This window comes from Equus asinus, chromosome 23, assembly GCF_041296235.1.
Source record: "Equus asinus isolate D_3611 breed Donkey chromosome 23, EquAss-T2T_v2, whole genome shotgun sequence".
Classification (NCBI taxonomy): domain Eukaryota; kingdom Metazoa; phylum Chordata; class Mammalia; order Perissodactyla; family Equidae; genus Equus; species Equus asinus.
The window spans coordinates 37204242-37226724 of record NC_091812.1 but is presented as its reverse complement, the minus strand read 5'-3'; the positions used below and the strand labels follow the sequence as shown (position 1 = coordinate 37226724).

General features: G+C 41.6%; 1 protein-coding gene and 1 long non-coding RNA gene across 5 annotated transcripts in view; one reads left to right on the top strand and one right to left on the bottom strand.

Moving 5' to 3' along the window:
* Window positions 1-273: 273 nt before the first annotated feature.
* LOC106834833 (uncharacterized) lies at window positions 274-9520 on the bottom strand. Its single transcript, XR_006518706.2, has 3 exons — window positions 9414-9520; window positions 3709-3824; window positions 274-374 (listed from the first exon to the last, which is right to left on the bottom strand). It is a non-coding gene; the product is annotated as an uncharacterized lncRNA (long non-coding RNA).
* A 154-nt stretch (window positions 9521-9674) lies between these two features.
* Window positions 9675-22483, top strand: part of PUM3 (pumilio RNA binding family member 3) — a 40506-nt gene continuing 27697 nt past the window's right edge. For 2 of the 4 annotated variants that reach the window (XR_011497262.1, XM_014846748.3), the window contains exons 1-6: window positions 9688-9813; window positions 11686-11835; window positions 15453-15544; window positions 16880-17098; window positions 19831-19966; window positions 20538-20613. Coding sequence is in view for 2 of the 4 variants with exons in the window: in XM_014846748.3 (XP_014702234.2) it covers window positions 15463-15544; window positions 16880-17098; window positions 19831-19966; window positions 20538-20613 (513 nt within the window). In the remaining 2 variants the exon portion in view is untranslated. Of the gene's footprint in view, window positions 9814-11685; window positions 11836-15452; window positions 15545-16879; window positions 17099-19830; window positions 19967-20537; window positions 20614-22483 lie in introns of all 4 variants that reach the window. The other 2 variants (XM_014846749.3, XR_011497263.1) reach the window with 2 other exon arrangements.

The following is a 22483-nucleotide window of genomic DNA, read 5'->3' as shown; positions in this document are numbered from 1 at the left end:
AAGGAATGCCCATTCTCCAAGCCCCATGACCTTCTGGAGGCAGATCCTTTGTATTCCCCCACATTCCAGGAGTCCCAACCCTCCCGACGCCACCTCCACCCCGCTTCCCATCACTACTCGGATTTTGCCCTTTTACACCCGCAGTGCTTCCTCTCCGAGATTTCAGCTCTGTTCTCTCAGGAGCCTGGTTTTTTCCCTTTTTTTTTAAAGTCTGTCCAACTTGCTGAGGAGCAGGGAGCTGAGAAAAAAAGAAACTCTCATTCTTCCAGTCACAGCTATGAGAATGAGACTGAATTAACGCCTCAGCAAATTATTCTCCCATGCCTTTATTTTCTCATCTTCAGACTTCGGTGAGTTTTCTCAAAAGCTCCTGCCTGAAATATTTGAACAAATCATTAGGTTGTACTCATGTTACTTTTTATCTGTTATTTCTGGGTCATGTTTTTTCATTTGCATTTATTTCTTCACTATTTTTTCTTTTGTTCTCATGAAAAAGACAGAGTGGCCAAAAATGAGCAAGTCTGGAGTTTAGATATGTGTCCACTACTCTTCCATGAGTGTGTTTATAAGCTTTATCACACCAGATCCTTTCCTAATGTGTGTAACTCACAAGTATTTTAAAAGAGTAGTCTTGTGAATACTTATTTTCCCTAATATATCAAAAAGAATGCACGTGGCGCCAGGCTAACTTTTCTCAGAGGTTAACTCCAAAGTGGCCAGAGCCATTTGTCACCTTATAAGGCAAAGGTCTGTAAGACCAATGCTGGCAATTCTTCCTTTATAAATCTCTTAAAATCTGTTCCTTCTTTCCACTCCTTGCTGTCAGCACATTTGTCTAGACCCATGTGGCTCTCTGCACAGGGGACTGAATAATCCACTGCTGTTTCGCCTGCCAGTACCTGTCCATATCCCACACCCTTACCTCTTCATTGCACACTGTCCAGCCTCCCCTTACCAGCAGATGCATCTTTGTCTGAGGTTTCTCTGAGGCTGCCAGATGCCTCCTTGATGCCCATGTGGCATGCTGGAGTGCTGGGGAACCCCCAGGAGCAGCCTCAACCAGTGACTGATGGGGTTCACATATAAACTCCCCAGCTTCTGCACCTCTCGGGTGGGATACCTCTGAGGAGTATGTTCTCACTGGCTCCCAGAGTCCCCCAACAAGACTAATCTCCAGTTACCCACAATGGTAATCACTTGACAATGAACGCTTTGTCGGCTGCCTTCTGTTCCCTGTCTCTCTCTTCTAGCCCCACACTGCTATTTCGTAGCCTCACCCCCCCAAATCAGCTATTTGAACTTGAATCTTTGTTTTAGGGTTGACTTTTGGAGGAACTTACTCTAAGACACTGCCTCTCATGTCTACCCCCACAAAACCATTTAGACACAGTCCTGCTATATTGAACTATCTTTCTTTTTTTTTTTTTTAAAGGACGGCAGGTCTTTTTTTTTTTAAGATTGGCCCTGAGCTAACATCTGTTGCTAATCTTCCTCTTTTTTTTTTCTCCCCAAAGCCCCAGTACATAGCTGTATATCCTAGTTGTAGGTCATTCTAGTTCTTCTATGTGGGATGCCGCCAGAGCATGGCTTGATGAGCAGCGTGTAGGTCCATGCCCAGGATCCAAACCAGCAAACCCTGGGCCGCCAAAGCACAGCATGCAAACTTAACCACTGGGCCACAGGGCTGTCCCAGTGAACTCTCTTAAAAAGTTCAAAGAGACTTAAAACTTTGCAAACATTATCCCCTCCTGTCAGAAAACACTGGCAACTTCTGGTGGATAAAGTACAAATGGTCTTAGTCTGTGGCCTGAGACTGTGTAATGTGGCCTTTTTCTACCTGCTGTAATCCTCTTTCCTACAACTCACACTCAGCGTGCAACCTTTCTCAGGACACACTGCTCATCTTGACGCCCAAGCATCTGCCACCACTGGAATGCCCCTCTTCCCTCCATTTCAGGCTACCTAAAGCTACCAACCATAACAACCATCGTCCTCTTCTGGACCTTTTGGCTGAATACACAATGAATTTGGTACTTTGCCTCCACTTCTTTATTCTGATAGTTACCATATTTTTGTCTATTCCTATCCTGGCCTCCCACCTGGACGGTAAACCCCTCTTAGAGCAGTTAAACTATTTTTTCTCTTTAGGACATAGAATGAAGCCCCACAAACACTAGATGAAGGCAAAATTCTGCCATTTATTAACTGTGTAACCTTAGGCAATATATATATCATCTCTCCGAGCTTCTGTTTCTTTCTTTGTGATATATTTGTGATGTAATACAGACAACATATAGTTATAGTGATGATTTGAGTGACATAAGAAGCATGAAAAATGCTCTAAAAACTATCAAATGGTATCCAAAAGTTAGTCATGATTAAGTAGTCGCCAGATAATTCTTCCTGCTGCTGCTGAAAGTGGGAATGATACAGTTTTGCAAGACTAGCAGCGCCAGTGACTAAATATAGTTGCTGACTTTGTTACTTTAAGTTTGTACTACATGCCAGTGAATGAAATGGATATGATCTTTACACTTACGGAATTATAGTTTAGCCAGGACATTCATTTAACAAATATTATTGACAACCAACTATGTGCCAGGCAATCTGCTAGGCCCTGGAGATATTACAGTAAACAAAAGGCAATTTCCCTCCTCTCATACAGCTAATTCTTTTGAAATGATGTTATAAAGACATGAGTATTAATATATGTGAAATTCTCAGCCACAAAATTTAAAATTCTAGGTTGTTATTTTAGTGTCTCTGTCTTATGGACAGGCACCAACAACACCCTGCCTTGCACATACTAAATTTCAGCAATAAGGTGTATTAAAACAAACACTGGATTGTGTAGCTTCCCAAGACCTACCTTCTCCTTTCAGTGCTGTCATATTGTGATTCAGTAGTTCACATATAATTTATCGTCCAAGGAGTACTTTTTTAGGCCCTATTGCTTTGAGTTGCTAATACTAGATAATACATTGGAGAATATATGGCAGAAATTAATCTTCTTCACAAACATATAAAAAGAGCAGAGGACTAGGCTTCTAAAACCCTGGTGCTGGTTCTGGTTTTTGTCCTGATCTTGCCACTAACCTAGTCACATGACTGAGGCAGATAAAGAAAGAGTACCACTCAGATCTCCCTGTGAGAGAGGAGTGAGAGAGGAGTGAAAGGTGCGGTTAGCTGAAGGCCTCCAGCTCTCACACTTTTAGGATCCACCACGTATTCCAACTAAGGCCATAGCTCCTGGGGCTACTCCAGGCCAGTGACAGAGCATGGTGGGGCATAAGAGCCAGGCCATTCCTGCCCAACTCAGGACTCTTCTAACAGTCAACCTTTGCTGTGGGGCTCCTCATCAGCCTGGCCAAAACTTTCTCAGAGCCTTTCTCCGGGTCTCTTCCTATATAATCCTTCCTTCCCACATTGTAGTCAGTGGTTGCCCCACTTACCCTGTTCCCTCTTTATCTTTCGCAGGCTACTCTCTGCATAAACCGCTTACATTTCTAACTGTCTTTGCTTTTGTTTCCAAGAAAACTTGAAATAACACAATTGGTATCAAGAGCGGTTCCAGAACGCTGGTGAGAAGATGAGATTTTGAGACTGGATCACTCACCATGAGCTGGCAAGGAGGATCACGATCCAAGTTTATGTGGGACAGTTGGATCCCACATACAAGAATGGTTGCACCACTGCTGAAAAACTTACCACTGACGACCAGGGGGACATCTGACGGAGAGGAATGCCCTTGCCAAAGCAATGGTTCAGGTATTTGAAAGTTATGGGGAGTACAGTATAAAATGATAGTGGAGTCTGAAGATTCCCTGCAGAGTAATAATAAGAACAGTTAGATAGTTAAGGTCTAGTGGTAGAGTCAGAGGCATCTTTGAAAGCTTGCAAAGAGGCTCTTATCCCCTGCAGGGGAAGCGGACAATATAAGGAGCAAGCACAAGACTTCAGAGTCATAAATCTCCAGAATCTTTAAAATGCTCAGCCAAGGCAGTCTGTTACACTGAGGCCAGTGCCCCAATTTGGAAAACTCGAGACCCTGAAATATGGAACGGGGACATGGGTGGATGTCCCCAAAGATTTTAGCTCCACTGACTGCCCTGAACATGCACAGCTTGCAGAGGTGGCCCACACCTCCTTATTAAGAGCTAGACTTCCCTTGAGCAGGAGGACACTGCAGAGGCCTCTCCTGCAAGACAACACCTGCTTCCCCCACCCCTGCCCTCAGGAGCTGCCCCCCTAGTGCCCCTCCTGGCTGCCGGGCCAATAACCAGGGTGCAATCCAGCATAACCCAGCTGGGGACATGCCTGGCCTGATGAGGGAGAAAAAAGATTATATCCCAAAGGACTTGTAAGAATTGGCCAGCATATACTGTCAAGAGCAGAGGAGTACCCAGGAACTAGATTACAAGGGCTCTTGACCAAGGGGCTGGAAGGTAAAAGCCAACAAGCAGGGAAACATTGACTTGGGGTCACTTTCTAGGGACATGGGATTTGATACCTTGGCAAGGACCCCAGGGGATGGGGCAAACATATTGGTACGTAGCTTTCTGAAGCCTGGAGAGCAAAGGTGAAATGCTTGAGTGGCCATAGCAGATGGTAAAATAGGATGGAAAAAATAGATGGAAAATAGGATCAGAAGCTGTTCACAGTCCTTGGAATGAACAACAACATTCCTTTACAGTTTTGCACCAAGGCTATGTGCACATGCCCACCGTCTGTCTTAGGATAGCCCCAAGAGGTCTGGACCATCGGCACATTCGCAGAAAATCACATTGATCCATTACATCAATAAAATAAAGACGTGGCTAGTATGCTAGAGACCTCGGTAAGAAACATGTGCTCAGAAGGTAGGAGACAAACTCTATAAAGATTCAAGGACAGGCCACTTTAGTAAAATTTTCAGGAATTCTAAAATCTGGGACTAAAAAGAAGGAGGTGGGTCAGGGGCATGTCAGGACATCCCCTCCAAAGTAAAGACACATTGTTGCATCTTGTGTTCCCTACTACAAAGAAGGAACTACAATGTTTGGCGGGCCTCTTCAGGTTCTGGCAGCAACAGTATCTGCATCTAGGAATCCTGCTCCAGTCCATCCACCAGAGGATGTGGAAGGCTGCCAGCTCTAAGTGGGGCCTGGAACAGGAAAGAGCTCTGCAGTGAGTCCAGTGAAAGCAGCTCTGCCCACTTAGACCAGAACACCTGGCAGGCCCCATGATGTGGGTGGTGTCAATAGTGAGAAAAGATACAGTGTAGGGTTCATGGTAAGCCTAAGTAGGAGGACAACATAGGACCTTGGGGTTCTGGAGGAAGGTCATGCCATCTGTAATGGAGAGTTCTACACATCTCAAGAAACAGCTCCTGGCACATTACTGAGCTCTGATAGAGATAGAATGCTTGACTACAGTGTACTAATGACCATCCATCCAGAACTGCCCATTATGAGCTGGGCTCTGTCTTACCTGTCAATTCATAAAGTTAGGTGGACGCAGCAACATCTATTGTAAGATGGAAGTGGTATATCAGGGATTGAGTCCAAGTAAGATCAGAGGGCCTGAGTTATCTGCATGAACAGGGAGCCCAGACCTCCCTATCACCCACATGATTGCATCAGCTCCCCTTCTTCAGCTCCTACCTATGGCCATGTAGCAGGGTATCATACAAACAGCTGAAGGGGGAGGAAAAAGCCCAAGCATAGTTTACAGATGAGTCAGCTCGGTTTGTAGATGCAAACTGAAACTAGGCAGCAGCATTACAGCCTCACTCAGGCTGAAAGGATTGGAGGACCATCAGACATAATGTTAACCATAATCCACCAGACTCAGAAGCAGTTCTCTTTTACTAAAGGAACTGCTCCATTTCCATGGATTTATGATTGGGAAATAAAACCCAATCTTTGCCAAAATCTCACTTATGCTTCATATCAATAACATGCCCTTTATCCCTACTTATGCATTTGGGAAACAGAGAAACAACACCAATTAGTTAAAACCCATTAATTAAAACTCTAAAGAACTGATTTTATGGAGAGGAGATATGTGGGAGCTGATACCTAACACACTTTATTTTTATGAAAAAGAGAAAAATTCTACAAAATCACGAGGAATTGAAAAAAAGGTAAACATTTTCCAGAATACATTTGAAAGTGCATAGTTGAAATTTAAACCATTTTCTGTATCTAATGATATGAAATCACAACAGGAGACCTCAGGCAACAAGAAGGATACAGTTATGTCCTAGACATTCTACTTACAGAAACAAGTGTGTTATACATTTTAATTCTTTAATTCTGGGGACTGCAAAAGAGGGACCACACGGTTATAGGGTTTAACCCTCAGTTAACTAGAAAGTCAAATCAACAACTTGAACCATCTTCACATTAGCATGATCTGGGGAACTTTCCAAATTCTCAATGCCCAGGTCCCACTTCAGACTAATTAAATCAGAATTACCAGTTTGGGTTTTTGGTTTGTAAACTCTCCAGGGGATTCTGATGTGTGGCCAAGATTGAGATCCACCACCTGGAATACTACAATTATTTTAAGCTTTAGCTTACTATAGTTATTTTAAGTTTTAAACCAGATTAGTTTAAGTTACAGATTAAATCTCTACTGCTGGATGGAAGCACATTTGCCACGTGACCTTTAATTTTACTAGAGTATTGGAATAAGAAAGAAACCCAAATCCCTGGTTAACATTATGTCTGATGGTCCTCCAATCCTGGGGGTGGCTGTGTGACCCAGGTCTGGGCACTGAAAAAAAAAGTGAATTTCATCCTTTTCCCCATTCTGCTAGCCCTGAAATCTGATATAAATTCTGAAACAGAGAAGTACATCTTGCAATCAGAAAGCAACTGTGAAATAAGTCAGACTGAGAAAGACAAATATTATACAATTTCACTTGTATGTGGAATCTAAAAAACCCGAACTCATAGCAACAGAGAACAGATTGGCGGCTGCCAGAGGCAGGGAGATGGGGGATGGGGGAAATGGGTGAAGGCGGTCAAAAGGTGCAAACAGAAAAAACCCTGAGAGTAACAAGTGTAAGAAAGAAAAGTCAACACACTGAGGAGCATGGAGCATCGAAACTGAAAGAACTTGGGTCTTTGATGTCATCACTGAGTCACTGAACTAAAGCAACCAACTACCTTCAGAATTTTTGTTGTGTGAAGAAAATTATTAATTAAGCCACTATATCTGAACTTTCCATTACTTGCAACTGGATGCATTTCTAATGAATACACCTTGGTTCTCTCTCAAGCTATAAATCACTCAACATTTACTATGGGCTAATAACTTTACAGATATCATCATTTTTGAGTCACATGGCTACCCCAAAGGATAAGTGCTATTATTCCCATTTTACACATGCAGAAACTGAGGCCCATACAAAGTAACTACCTTGCCCATGGACATACAGACCTTGGATTCTAAGCCAGACTTGCTTGATTCCAATGCCAATACTCTTAATTACATTGCTATAAAGCATCTCATGGTTCTAGGAATATACAGAATGCTCAACATTTACATCATTAGATATCTGAAAAACCAATGGGCTTAACTTGCTCGGCTAACTGAAAAATTACAGGATAAACTCTTTTTATTGCTGTTGTGCAAAACCACAAGATACTTTCAACTCACTCCAAACAAATAAAACAATCCCCTTTTGAAAGCACAGAAGACTTGATACATAACATTGTTAACAACAATCTAGGACTCTGTTATGTGATCACTTTCTTTTTCCTCCCTGGTGAAAAGGCAAACGAAGAGTAGGGTTTTCACGTATGTTTAAGACAGCTACATGGATGTGTCTGAGAGGATCCAGGGTGCTGCCATGTGTGGTGTTGAAAATACAAATGTATCCCTCCAGGTATTGTGTGGTAGGGTGTATTTGTGAAGGTTTTTTCTTGGCTAGTGAGTACCATACTATTTGTCTAATAGGCACTGCTGATGGACCTCCTGCAATTCTTATTCTGTATTCTCCTCTCTTGAGCATTTACTGGAGAACTTTTTTTTTTTTGGATTGGCACCTGAGCGAATCTTCTTCTTCTTATTCTCCCCAAAGCACCCCAGTACATAGTTGTATATTCTAGTTGTAGGTCCCTCTGGTTGTGCTATGTGGGATGCTGCCTCAGCATGGCCTGATGAGCGGTGCCGTGTCCACGCCCAGGATCCCAGCTGGTGAAACCCCGGGCCCCCGAAACAGAGCGCGCGAACTTAACCACGGACAAGCCGAGGAACCCGGGACCAGCAGTAGGGCCAGCCCCTACTGGAGAGTTAATGGATTAGGGGAAGCAGTCCAGAGGCAGCCTTGTTGAGTTTGGAGTCAGGCTCATGGGATCCAAGCTACTGAATGTTTCCCCTTTTTCAATAAAATGAGGGGGAAAGACCTACTTGAACTGTTCTTAGGAGATTTAAATGAGCTGAAATACAAATATAATATTTAAGGCAGACAATAATAATAAGTCTTATTAAACATCTACACGCTGAGTGGTGGGGTAGGTGCCTGGGAAATAAGGCCAGCTCCTGCCCTCAAGAAGCATACAGTCTAATGATTTACCAGTCTCAAGGCTAACACCTTAAGGGGCAGGAAACAGTATGATTTGGAAGACAGTTAAATCTGACACGACACACCTGGGATCAAGTACTGATTCCTTGACTCTCCAGGGGGCCCTTCAAAAGATAGGTCAGTGTCCAAACCCTAGGACCCGCCAAAGCGACCTTATCTGGTAAAGGCTCTTTGCAGATATAATGAAGGACGTCCAGATTAGATCATCCTGGATTATCCTGACGAGCTCTAAACCAATGACAAGTGTCCTCATAACAAAAGAGGAGAAGACAGAGAGAAGGCCATGTGAAGACAGAGGCAGAGACTGGAGTCACGCAGGACAAGCCGAGGAACCCGGGACCAGCAGAAGCTGGAAGGGGCAGAGGATTCTTCCCTAGAGCAGTGGAAGGTGCACAACCTTGCCAATAGCTTGATTTCAGACCTCTGTCCTCCAGAACTGTTAGAAGATAAATTCTGTTGTTTGACACGACCAAGGTTGTGGTGTCAGTTCCTTCATCTGTAAAATGGGGCTAACATCCTAACTACGGTCTCATTTCCTACAGTGGAAAACGGGATAACTGCAGTCTGAAGGAACAGGCAGACGTTAAACTTGGCAGACATTAACTGAGTGCTTATCATGATCATTCACTGTGCTAGGCGCTCTCCTGTATGACTTAGCTATCTATCCTACTGATCAGGTAACTAAGGCTCAGAGAAATTTAGTAATTTGCCCAAAGCTACACAGCTAGCTAGCGAGAAAAACAGGATTACAATTCGAACCGACTCCCAAGATATCGCTTTTATCCTGCACGCCAGACTGCCAGAGAGGATGCAAATGAACGCACTCTAAAAACATTACCTATTTTACTCTTAGTTCAAGATACAGGGTTAACCGAACCAAACAAGTCTCCCGTTCGACAACTAGCCAGCCCTCGCGAGAGCACAGTTTCTTCCACAGCCGCAAAGCTGCAGGGTTCATGACGTCACTTTCGGGAGCCGCTAGCACGTCCTCACCCGACGGATCCTTTCAAGGGCCAAACCTCGCAAGTGGAGGCGCAGCCCTCGCGCCTCTAGATGAGGTAAATGGGAGCGGGCCAATAGAAATGCCGAGTTTCCGTTTTTCCGGCTAATTCCCACCCCTTAACCCCAGCTCTGCCGAGGAAGAAGGAAAAAGCAGGCCCAGGGGCGGGGCAAGGCGAGGAAGCGGAAGCGGCGGCCCCAGAGTGGGGATCTGCGCCTGCCTGCGTCCCACGTGCGCGGTGAGTCCGGGGGGCTCGGCGACTGCCAGTGGAAGGGGTTCGCTCCCTGTCCTGGCGGCAGAGAGGGTCTCCCCGCGCTGCCGGAGCGGGTGGAGGTGTTCACATGTGTCCTCTGCTGGGCGGTCTTCTGTGGCCTGTTCTATTCTGGGAGTTTGGGGGTTGGAGGGAGCCTGGCGACTAGAGCAGGTTTACGATCCTTTTTCCTACCACCTTGCCCTGAGAGTGCTGGGTTAGCATGCGCTGCCTTCACCCTCTGAAATCTGGGCCCGTGCTAGTTGCGTTCAGCCTTTCTATCATGTGTTTGACAAACATCCATTCTGCGCCCGATCAGTGCTAAGTCTGAATTTGCAACCTGAATGTACAGTTGCAAGTTCTAAGCGCTGGGAAGGAAACAGACTGAGTGCTGAGATGGAGGATAGGGGAGTCTGAAGAAGTTATCGTTAAGCGGAGACCTAAAGCATGACCAGAGGCAACCCTGAAATCTGGAAGCCCAGGGAAAACTACGTTAAGGAGAGAGAGTAACTTAGGGCTAAGTTCCTGAGGTGGGAGCCATGGAAAGGGGATCATAGTAGTGAATGGGGAGTTAGGAGCGTCCACGATCAAGTTAGAGGAGTTGGGTGGGACGATGTTCTGTAGGGCTTTGAAAGCCGTGGTGGGGGGTTTAGATTTCCTTCACAATGGGAATACATTGCCATTTCTAGAAAACATTGAAAGCTTATAAGCAAGGGAGAAACATGATAGGCCTTGGTTCTTTTTAGAAAATGTATACAGTTTGGATTACTATTGATTATATAATTGGAGACGATATGATGATGGTTTGGATTAGGGTGGTGGTAGTAAGATGGAAGTTGGAGGGTTAGAGATATTTTTAAAGGAGATTCAAGAAGACTTACTGAAGGATTGAATAATGTAGCAGACAAGAGAGAGGAAAATGTCAAAGGTAAGTCTTAGGTTTCTTCCTTGAGCAGTGAGGTGGACGATGTGCCCATTGGCTGAGATGGGGAAGAAGAGGGTGGGGAAAGACAGGTGAGGATGTGATTGTTTGGAGGTAGTTTGCAGTGGAAATGTAAAGAATGATATATTTTGGATCTGTTAAGTGTAAGGTGCCTGTTAGACACTGAAACGAATATGTAGGCAGTTAGATACACAGGTCTGGAGCCCAAGGAAATGTTCCTAATGGAGTCCTCAGCATAGGAAGCCGTGGGATTGGATGAGGTCACCTAAGGAGAAGTGTGGAGAGAGAGAGGAAGATTTGAGGAATGCCAACATTTAGGGGTTGGATATTCAATGTCTACTACCTTCAAAGTGCACTGCTAAGCCTCCTGAGAGGAGTAAAGAAGGATCAGTCAGCTGTCCCTCTATCTCTGGGGAATCTGCAGTTTCCCTTCACAAGGCAGAATTGGGCTCTCACTCTGCTTCCCTGAACACTTTATATATGTTACAGTTATAACACTTGATTACATTGTATTTTAGTTTGCTGCTTGTCTCCCCAATGATACAACTCTTTAATTTTTTTTGTATGTTGTTTTCAAGACAGTGGCTTTCTAGTACCTAGTATGTAGGTATTGAATACATTTCAAGTCCAGAGTATTAAGTTATAAGAAGGCCATCAAAATGTGCCATAGGGATGAGAAGGAGAATCATTTGGGGAAGGGAAGACCTGTGGAGAAATGATAAGAAATTGTCCTTTAAGCTGGATTTGAAGGATAGATGGGGTTTATATTGATAGAGAAATAGCTTTAAAGTTTGGATCCTGAAAAAGAGTGGTAAGGAAGTAAGTTTGGCTTCAGTGTGGTATTTGTGATGGGGGTAAGTTAGAACCAAATTTTGAATGACTGTGAATGCCAGCTGAGTTTGAAATTTTTCCTGTAGGTCGTGGGAAAGTTTTGAACTTGTCCAGTGAGGAAATGGAATGAAATGGGTGTGTTAGTGGAAGATTCATCAGGCAGCAGGAAGCGGATCACAGCGGATTGGATCTAACGGCAGAAACTAATCTGAGCAAGAGATAAAGAGCCTGGTGGGGTAAGAGAGGGAGGAAAAAGAGGAGACACTTCCAAGAGACACTGGAATGTGATAGCTGGATATGATGGTGTACAGGGACCCCAAGCAAATGCATTTTGCTAAGTGAAAGAAGCAAGACCCAAAAGGCTATGTACTATCTGATTCCATTTATATGGCATTTTTGAAAAGGTGCAAAACTAGAGGGATGGAAAAACAGATCAGTGGTTGCCTGGGAAGCCCAGAGAGGATAATTATAAAGACACTCCACAGGGGACTTTTTGAAGTTATGGAATAGTTCTGTAAGGTGTGGTGGTGGAGACATGACTGCATTCGTCAGAATCAGCAGTGTACACCCAAAAGATTTAACTTGACTGTATGCAGGTGGGGCAAAAAACATGTCTGGTTGGGGCCAGCCCGGTGGCGCAGCAGTTAAGTGTGCACGTTCCGCTTCGGTGGCCCGGGGTTCACCGGTTCTGATCCCGGGTGCGGACATGGCACTGCTTGGCACGCCATGCTGTGGTATGCATCCCACATATAAAGTAGAAGAAGATGGGCACAATGTTAGCTCAGGGCCAGTCTTCCTCAGCAAAAAGAGGAGGATTGGCAGTAGTTAGCTCAGGGCTAATCTTCCTTAAAAAAAAAACATGTCTGGAAATTGAAATGGAAGGCAGACTGGGATAAAATGAATCTCACTCTTACAAATGTATAAAATAACCTCACTAAGAAGGCAGGGGGACAAAGAGTTGACCTAAGAAACTTTGGAAACAGTGTTTTGAATGGATACTGTGAGGGAAAAAGACAAACAGAACTGTAAATATACATTGTACTACAGTTGGTAAATTTGTTTCTCAGAGGGGTACAGGTTAACAATTCTGAAACTACTTTCCATGTGTGTTAGAGTTAAACAATACCAAGTCGCAGATACTGGGAGGCAAGTTGCTCACTGTCAGAGAAGGAGGCTACAAATAAGCGAGAGAGGAAGACTGGAGTGAGCCCTGTGGCACTTGATTAGAGTTGGAGACATGACTGGGAACCTGTTTAGTAGATAGATACAGAACTACAGGTTTGTGGGTACATATGGGCTAGTATACATACACACGTTACCCAGCCCTGTCTGCTGAAGAGACCTGGAAGCAGTGACACCCCAGTGATAACAAGCATACCTAGCACGCAGATCCTGGCTTTTCAATCCATTCTCAATAAAAGGAACCAGGGTTCCTTGGAGAAGTGGCTGATTTCAGGGCTAGTGCAGGGAAAACAGAAAGTGAAGTTGGAACAAGTGCCAGGAAGTAAGGGCATGCTGAAAACAAAAGGATGGTCCATGTCAAAAAGACACAGGAGCAACCCGAGAGATTTCCCACTGCCCAAAGCTGCAGGAATTTGAGCAACAAAATAATGATAGTATTAGGTTGTCACCCAAGTAATAAAATATCTGTGGGACCATACTGATGTAAATAAATGATTGAATAAGTAAATGGGGAAGAAGGAACAAATTTTCCCCACAGAAGGATTCAGAATAATAGCAGTAGAAGTAGTGAGGGAAATAGAAAATTACTGTTAAAATACCACAGTAATTGCTGCAGGCAAGACCCACTGGAGAGTGCTAAAATCAGCGGGAGAAACACAGGGTATTTGCATAGTTTCAGAATATGTTGCCCCAAATATTTATTAATTGCTGTGGTGATTTTAACATAATATATTTTAACAAATTTTAATACTCTTCTCTCTAGGAAGTGGAGCTTAATTCCCCTCCTCTTGAGTGTGGGCTGAACTTAGTGAATTGCTTCTAATAAATAGAGTATGGAAAGGAAAACAGTGGAGAACCCTGGCAAACACTACCTTAACGGGGAGATCAAGGCTAATATCACCAGTCATGTTGCTATCATGTTCCTCCCAACATGATGTGATGATTCACCTCTGTGGTCTTCCCCAAAATCCATGACGCCAGTCTAATCATGAGAAAACATCAGACAAACCCCAAAAGAGGGATATTCTACGAAGTGCCTGACCAGTTTTCATGCAGAATCTCTGTCGTGAGAAATAAGAAAAGACTGAGAAACTGTCACAGCTTGTTGGAAACTAAGGAGACTTGATGATCAAATGTAATGTATCCTGAAACAGAAAAAGAACATTATTGGAAAAACTGGTGAAATCCAAAGTTAATAGTATTGTACTAATGTTATTTCCTAGTTTTGACAGATGCCCTGTGGTAAGACTTTACCGTTAGGAGAAGCTGAGTGAAGGGTATACTGGAACTTTCTGTATATCTTTCCCAATTCTTCTGTAAAACTAAAATTATTTCAGAATAAAAAGTTAAAACAAATATACAGAGAAAATGTAGAAATGACTGGATTTTTAGAAAACTTCATGCCCAGAAGAGCAAAGAGATGCAGATGTGATTATGGTGACCATAGCCAAGTGATAAGTGGCCCTATAGTTGTAGATGACCTAAGGAAACTAAGTAATTCAGCGGCCATCCTTTTTTCAGAATTGTAATAGTGAAGGCTAGACTAGAGCTGCATTTTCCAGAGAGTTCTTTGGAACCCTTTTGGTTCCTTGAGATGTTCCAGGAAAAAGGGGTTCAACTCAGGTTGGAAAATCTTGCATACTTTAGCCTGTGCTTGGTGAGTGATGGCTTAAATTAGTAAATTAAAAGACTGAAAAGCCTTTCCTTAAAGAAGCCCAGTTAATTATTTTCGTTTAACTCACTATTTCCCAAAGGCATTTCATTCTGGAATCCCTTTTCTCTTATGCCTATTAATATCTTGAGAAATTAGTTATTCTTCAATGGTAAATTCTTGTCTAGAAATATCTAGTATGGTCTAGGGGTCCCTAACGTCTACTCTAGAGAATCAACTTTAGAAATTTAGAAGTGAGTTGAAGATCCAACTTTGGAAGGTAGAGAAATAGCAAATGACTTCCGCTTGATACATTGTGCTGCTGTCAGGACCCTTGGGTAGGTGATAGATTATCTGTTGTCTGCCCTGTGCCCCGAGGGGTCTCTGTGCCCAGAAGTGACCTGTTAGGCAGATTCCTCAAAATGAAATATTAACTATTTCAACATAATCTTATCTTGGAGGTCACTGAAAATTACTTGGTTGCCTCTAAAAGAATAACTAAACATTTGAAGTTTGTTTTAGCGACATTGGGCTACACAGGGAACTTTTAGATAATCATTTATTTTCTTTTGTTAAATTCGAATGTATGGTAAGTGCAACCTGTTGTTTGTTCCTGGCTTTTTAGGATAGAGACCAAGAAATCAAATGGTAGTATTGTCAGTTTCTTATCACAAGTTCTTCCCAGGTTACAAGAAACAAACACTGACGTTTGTACCATATTTAATGCAAATAATGGTCTATTTTTAGTCAGTACTATTGCTGAAGTGTTGCCTCCAAATACATCATGCACTAGCCAACATGTGTGTGCTCTTAGTTTTTGTGTTGGTATCTTGTTTATTTTCAGTTTTAAAATCTTAGAAGTGATTGTGTAGTTCCTGAGCTTGTGTGGGTGCCCGTGCTGTACCCATGTGATTCGTTCTGTGTTTGTGAAACTCACAGACTAAATATGGCAGTGACTGCTTAATGACTCTTATTGAGTGAGAGCAATTCAGTGATTGTTTTTGGGTTTTTGTTTTCCAGAGTTGCTGTGATGGAAGTTAAAGGGAAAAAAAAATTCACAGGAAAAGGTACAAAGACATCACAAGAAAAAAAGAGATTTCATAAAAACAGTGGTAAGAAGCCATACCAAAACATGCTTTCCATGTGATTGTTTTAATCCTTATCGTGGGGGGGTGGGGTTCGTGGGATGAGGAGGTATGTAGCAGATTCCACTCTAGCCATGGGTTAGGATAGGATTAAAATAGTAGGAAAAGTAGGTGTTATTGTGTATGAGTTTGCATGTTCCTCCATGAAACTCAGACGTTTAAGAAATCACCAGGTTAGTTGGATGCTGTACTTGTGAAAGACCCCTTATCTCAGCTACTGATGCTGCTGCCTCATTTTAGTCACACTAATCCACCACAACACTTATTTTACTGTTTGATAAGTTGTGGCTGATTAATACGGAGTACTGGTAAACCAAATGCTTTTATCTACAGGATTGCTAATTGTGATGTCCTTATTATTCCATGAGGTGTCACTATTGCAAAATAGGAAACTCGGGGATGGTAAATGACTATTTCCTAAGCAGTCGTTGTTTTCTCCTTGCAGCAGTCTAGGGCATAGCTGTTGGAGTTTCCAACTCATTTGCTAGGTGTTTAATTTGCACGCTTTGTAGACCAGAGAAGATTTTTATCAAATACCTTTTTTTTTTGTTGAGGAAGATTAGCCCTGAGCTAACTACTGCCAGTCTTCCTTTTTGCTGAGGAAGCCTGGCCCTGAGCTAACATCTGTGCCCATCTTCCTCTACTTTATATGTGGGACGCCTACCACAGCATGGCTTGCCAAGCAGTGCCGTGTCCGTACCTGGGATCCGAACTGGCGAACCCTGGGCCGCCGAGAAGCGGAACGTGCAAACTTAACCACTGTGCCACCAGGCCAGCCCCTCAAATACCTTTATTATAGACTTTGAAAAATGTTTTTTGAAACTAGAAGCTTTGAAAAATTAATATTTTTGTCTGTGATGTACTTTATAAATTTCAAGTGTTCATTTTATTCTTAGACCTCTGTTTGTTATTAAACCATTGAAAATTATGTGTAAAGACTTCACTGACCTGGAGTCATTAAAGCAGAATACAAAGATGTATAAATAATTTCTCATCTCTACTGCGTGCTTAAAACAGAGAAATACACCAAGCCCTATCTCTAGAATTATGAATAGTTTTTATTATGCATTTCTCTACTTTCTAGATTTTCTGTAATGAACCTGTATTGTAATTTTAAAGTCAGAGAAAGTTTTTGAATTTTGTTTTGATTTTTTAAATCCCATTCTGCTCCGTATTTTGAGAGTAAGGCAAAGTATGTCTTACTCAAGAGTGCGTAATTTCCTGTAACAAATACAACCTAGCAGATAAAAGAGATTTAGGCCCAGGATCATCAAACTAATAATTATTTATTTTTTTCACTAGATTCTGGTTCTTCAAAGACATTCCCAAGAAAAGTTGTTAAGGAAGGTGGACCTAAAATCACATCTAAGAACTTTGAGAAAAGTGCCACAAAACCAGGGAAAAAAGGTGTGAAGCAGTTCTCAAACAAGCAGCAAGGGGATAAAATACTAAAGAACAAATTCCAGCAGGCAAATAAATTCCAGAAGAAGAGAAAATTCCAGCCAGACAGTAAAAGCGATGGTAAGCACCGATTCTGTCTGCATAGTTTTTGTGGAATCCTTGCCCTGCCTGTGCTGTTGCAACAGAAAGCATCTTCCTTGGGCAAAATTGTCCTTGGTGCTGAGAGTACCTTGTTTCCTGGGCCCTTCCTTGCTGGCTTACCCCAGCTGTGGAGTTAGGTTAGGTTGTACTGGCTTCGTGCACTGGAACCTCCGTAAAACTCGTCTGTAGGCTAAAATATATTTGTTTATTCTTTCATTCAACAAACAAATATTTGAGTTTTCTATCCACTGTGCTAGGACATGGGGGAAAAATTAACCCCAGTAAGGGTACAGGTGCTGACTAATCAGTATAGAAGCTGGCCTTAAGTGATCAGTGTATCCAGCCTAATAACCGCCCTGGCTAAGGATGCCTTGGTGAACAAGAGACATAGAGATGCTGCCCTTACAACCCGTCAGATGGCTCAGATTCTGCGGTCAGTTCCAGAGAAGCTGTAGTGTGCATAGGACAGATTTGACTTTAGTTGGTTGAGGACAAGTTGCTAACTGATGGGACATGTTAACAGAGCTCCTATTTGTCTATTGAAACAACCTGCTAATCTCTTCATCATGCTGTTGGAGGGGTTGTTCTGACTCAGAGCTTTGTGGTCCGTTGTACAACATGCCCATCTTGTGCATTGTGTTGCACTGGTCTCAAGCAATTTCCAGTTTACGTGTACTGACGTACTTACGCCTTCTCTGCAGCATCTTGAAAATTTCTCTGGTGTCTTTCATTCTCTTTTTCTCCAACATGGCATATGCTAACACTGCTCTTTTGCTGCCACCTGAGGCCATTGTCAGTCCCCTAGCCCTGCCCCTGCCCTGTGCTCTTCCTAGGGCTGCTTACTACAGGGACAGCAGCCTTACGACAGGGGGGTGGGGAGAGAGGAAGGAAGGAAAAATTTCCTTGTTTCTCGTTAGGCCTGCAGGATCCTTTTATGCTCCAGCACCTGTGTTTTCCTTAGTCCCCTTCTCTTCTAGCTTCTCTTTCCTGCCTCTTCTTTCCTGACCCCTCTAATAAGTCTTAAATCTTCCTCTCTCCCTGGAGTTCTGGACACCCATGCTGTAAACACACACATTCTCACATTAAGATCTTGTCATGCTATAGCGCTGATTCCTCTGCTCTGGGAGATGTGTTCCTGACATCTGAAAATGGAACTCTTGATTTTATTTTCTCGTATTTTTATACCAGCAACTGAGGGGTACTGGAGACTAGACATCCCCAAAGTTGGTATATCTGTTGCCACCTAGCATGCCATATGTCAAGGGGGCCCAAATATTTGTGGAGTTAAATGAGCTCTGGATCAGTTTTTATCCTCTCTTGTGTAGGACATGATGCCCTCGTGTTAATGGTAAATATTCCCTTTGTTGCCCATAATCCTCTATTACCAGGCAGGGAGTAAATAATTAAACAGTAAGGGGCGTAATTAAATACGTTATGATATATTGTATAGCCAATAAAAATTATGTTCTTGAGGCATATTTAGTTTTATGGAAGAACACTTACAACTTAATGTTTAAGTGAAGATGGTAAGATTCTGAATTTTAAAAGAAGATTTATTTAAAACATGCATAGGGAAAAGGGCAAGAAGGAAATAGAATGTTAGTGATTGCATCTATATTTCGGGTTTATTGGAGAATTTTGTTTTTTGCATTTTCCAAGTTTAAGATGAGTATATTTTCTAATTAGAGAAAGGGAGATATTTAGAAATAACTAATTCTGCAAAGATTTTTTGCAGAATGTTCATGTAAATCATATCCATTTTATTTAGTTGTTCTTTCGCCTGACTGGGCTTTTTGGTTCAATTGGTAAGTTACTTAGATTTTGATGACAAAAAAATACTGTTAGAAGGATACTCCACTTTTATAGCATTACTCTGTAGAAAACAGATTTTGATAATGTATTGTCATGAGTAAGAGTCGGCAGAGTATACAGTTTCAGAGTCATCTCTGGTTTGAATCCTGGCTCTACCACGTAGGACTTGTGTGACTTTGGACAAGGAACTTCACTGCTTGATACAGAAAGGAAGAATAACAACAGTATCCACCCCGTAGGCTTGTTATAGGAAGAATAAAGTGACTTAATATGGAACCACACTCAGAATAGTGTATTTTTGAATAAATTGTTTTGGTTTTTTCTATTTTAGTTTGGACTAATTTCTGTTTTCATTGAGAACCAATTGTACCTAAAGTCCTATGATCTTAATGTTCTAAAGTAGAATTTTATTTTACGTTTTTTTAAAAGATTTTATTTTTCATTTTTCTCCCCAAAGCCCCCTGGTACGTGGTTGTATATTTTTAGTTGTGAGTCCCTCTAGTTGTGGTATGTGGGATGCCGCCTCAGCATGGCCTGATGAGCAGTGCCATGTCTGCACCCAGGATCCGAACTGGCGAAACCCTGGGCCGCTGAAACGGAGCGCATGAACTTAACCTCTCAGCCATGGGGCCAGCCCCCTTGTTTCCTTTTTCTTAATAAGAAAGAATCAATAAATAGCTGTGGAATGAATGAATGGTTGGTTTCAACCAAATTTAAAAGGTATAAACTGCTTAGAAAATGAAATAAAGTTGAAGTTTATCGAGAATGATATTTTCCCCTTTCTAGTTTCCACAATGATTATAGATCCTGATTAGTGACTGCCCTATGTACCTAATTTGTATCTGTTTTTGGCATTTCGAATGTTAAATGTAATTGAAAATAATTTCTGTAATGACTAGAATCAGCAGCCAAGAAACCCAAGTGGGATGACTTCAAAAAGAAGAAGAAAGAACTGAAGCAGAGCAGGCAACTCAATGATAAAACCAACTATGACATTGTTGTTCGGGCAAAGCAGATTTGGGAGACCTTAAGAAGGTAATACTGCCCAATGGCATCTTTATTAGTCCCTTTGAGATGATGGAGGAAAAACAGTATACCTTAGAAATAGTGAGATGTCCTAAAATAAATGACATAGTGCTGGAGCTATTTAGGGAGTACTCACAACACCCCAGTAGAGACATTGGTATTTGGATGTCTGCCCATTGCAGAAATGTGTGGAATCATTAGGATGGTGTCAGATATGTTTATGAAAATGTATGAGAGTTAAAATGGATCTGACATCCTTCCTGAGAGATTTCTGAGAAAATGAAGGATAATTTCTTATTGGCTAGGTTTTGAGGTACTTAAGTGTCTGGTATCTTGGACTTGTCTTATTATTCTCTTTACTTTCGAAGTTCTGGCTGTTAAGATTAGATTGATGCATAAAATTATGCCTGTGAGATGAGTTTCTGCGTTTGAGGAAATTACTTTTCTCTGGCTGCTCTGGAACAGTAATTTTAATGTCAGAGGTTTCCTGAACTGGATGAACATGCACTGTTAGGGTTTTAGTTTCTGTGTTTAAAATAATGTCTTAAGCTATGTTTCCTCCTTCTTTTCTCATTTATAGAAAAGACTGTGACAGAGAGAAAAGAGTGAAGTTGATGAGTGATTTGCAAAAGTTGATTCAAGGAAAAATTAAAACTGTAAGTAGGGCGTAATCGTGTTGCAATTTTAGCAATTGAAACTGACTCTCAGTAGAGGGTAGCTGACCATTCATGACAGGTGAAATTGTTGTTTTAAATATATCTGGCCAAAAGTTTCAAATACCTTTTATAATGCTGACTAAACATAAAATTTAATAATGAGGGACCTTACTGCTGGGAAATTGTAAAAAGACTATCAAATATTTGTGTCATTTTTTAAAATAATTTACTTAAAATAAATCAGTGTTGTTTAAAGTTATCTTGAGGAATTTATTAGTTCAATAGTATTTATTAGAAAGTCTTGCTCTGAACTCCATCTACTTTCCTATGTTCCAAATTGCTGGCTTTTTTTGCATGATATAAACATGATTACTTCTTCCGTTTCTTCCTTGCTTTTGCAACCATCAGGCAAAGATCTTTAAAATATAATAGGTTTGGGAGTTCTGAAGTAATTTTCATTGTTGCTGTTTAATCCTGTTTTATAATACACTTCCACTGAGTCTTATGTATTTGGATAAAACTTAGTGACTGTTCACTTGTAAGACAACAGACTCAGTAGCTTTGGAGACCCTGGAGGGGCAGCCTTCACCAAACCATATATATAGGTCTAACCCGATGCTGTGTTGCATTTGAAGGAATGTCCTGAAAGAGGAAGTTCCCAGCCTCTGCTTACGAATCCAGCATGCGCTTTTTAGGATGGCACTCCTCCTCCACTCTAGAGTAGTCTGTTATCCGCGATTTATAAATATATTACACTCAAGATCCTTTCCCAACTACCCTTAGCTTATGACTGCATGCCCATGGACTTGGGAGTTAGTCTGGAGATCACATTCTCACTCAGCTGATTAAAATATGTGTGCCTTTGGACAATAGCAACCTGTTTGTTGGTTATTTACTGTGTGCTAGGAATTGTGCTAACCAATGCATATGTTGTTTCCTTTAACTTAATGACATCAGCCCTATTAGACATTTGATACGTCTGGGGTTTGGAGAAGTTAAGTTTTGTCCCAGGGTCACAGGAATAGTAAGTTCCTTAACTTCTCATAAACTTAGTTTTCTCATCTGTAAAGTGGAAATAACAGCAACCCACTCTTAAGGTTGCTTTGAGTTCCAAATGAGGACAACATATTTAAAGCACATATGTTGGCTATATAGTAGCTAGCTAGTCAGTATATGCATAAAAGCACCCTTATTAAAAAAAAAATTTTTTTTAGTCCTAGAAGAAATTATACAAATCTCTCTTAAGGAAATTCTTCTGAAATCTGTGACTTTGATTGAAGTGTACCTTCACCTTATGATTTCTTGGAGTTAAAAAAATTTAAAGACAGACTGAGCAGCAAATAATAAGCACTTTTAAAGTAGATTGGTACTATAGCATAGTAAGAAGTAATTTTCCATGACTGATTATTTGTGGTTATTGCTGTAGACAATTGATCAGCAGGTCCTTCACTGAGGAGCTAATCCATCCAATAGTTGTGATGAGGGGTGGGTTAGGAAATCACATTTGAAATACAGCAACTTTTCTAAGACTATAACTGGATATGTGTTCAGGGATTATAATGAAAATGAAAAATTGAGTGATTAGCTTATAATATAATTTCCAGTGTGTGTATAGATACTATTTATTTATGTAGCAAGACTTAGATCTATATCTTTAGTTGCCTAAGCCAGACATTCTGAGATCATTTATATTAAAAAAAAATACAATTTTTGAATTGGAAAATTCCCCTTTTAGGGAAAGTAGCTTTCAGAGAAATATAGTGTGTATAATCATTAGACAGTTTTGGTTTGGTTGGGTTTTAATGACAATGATAGGAATCTTGCATAATGGTTAAATTGTCCCTGTCCCAGTGCCATCGGGTAGGCAGCA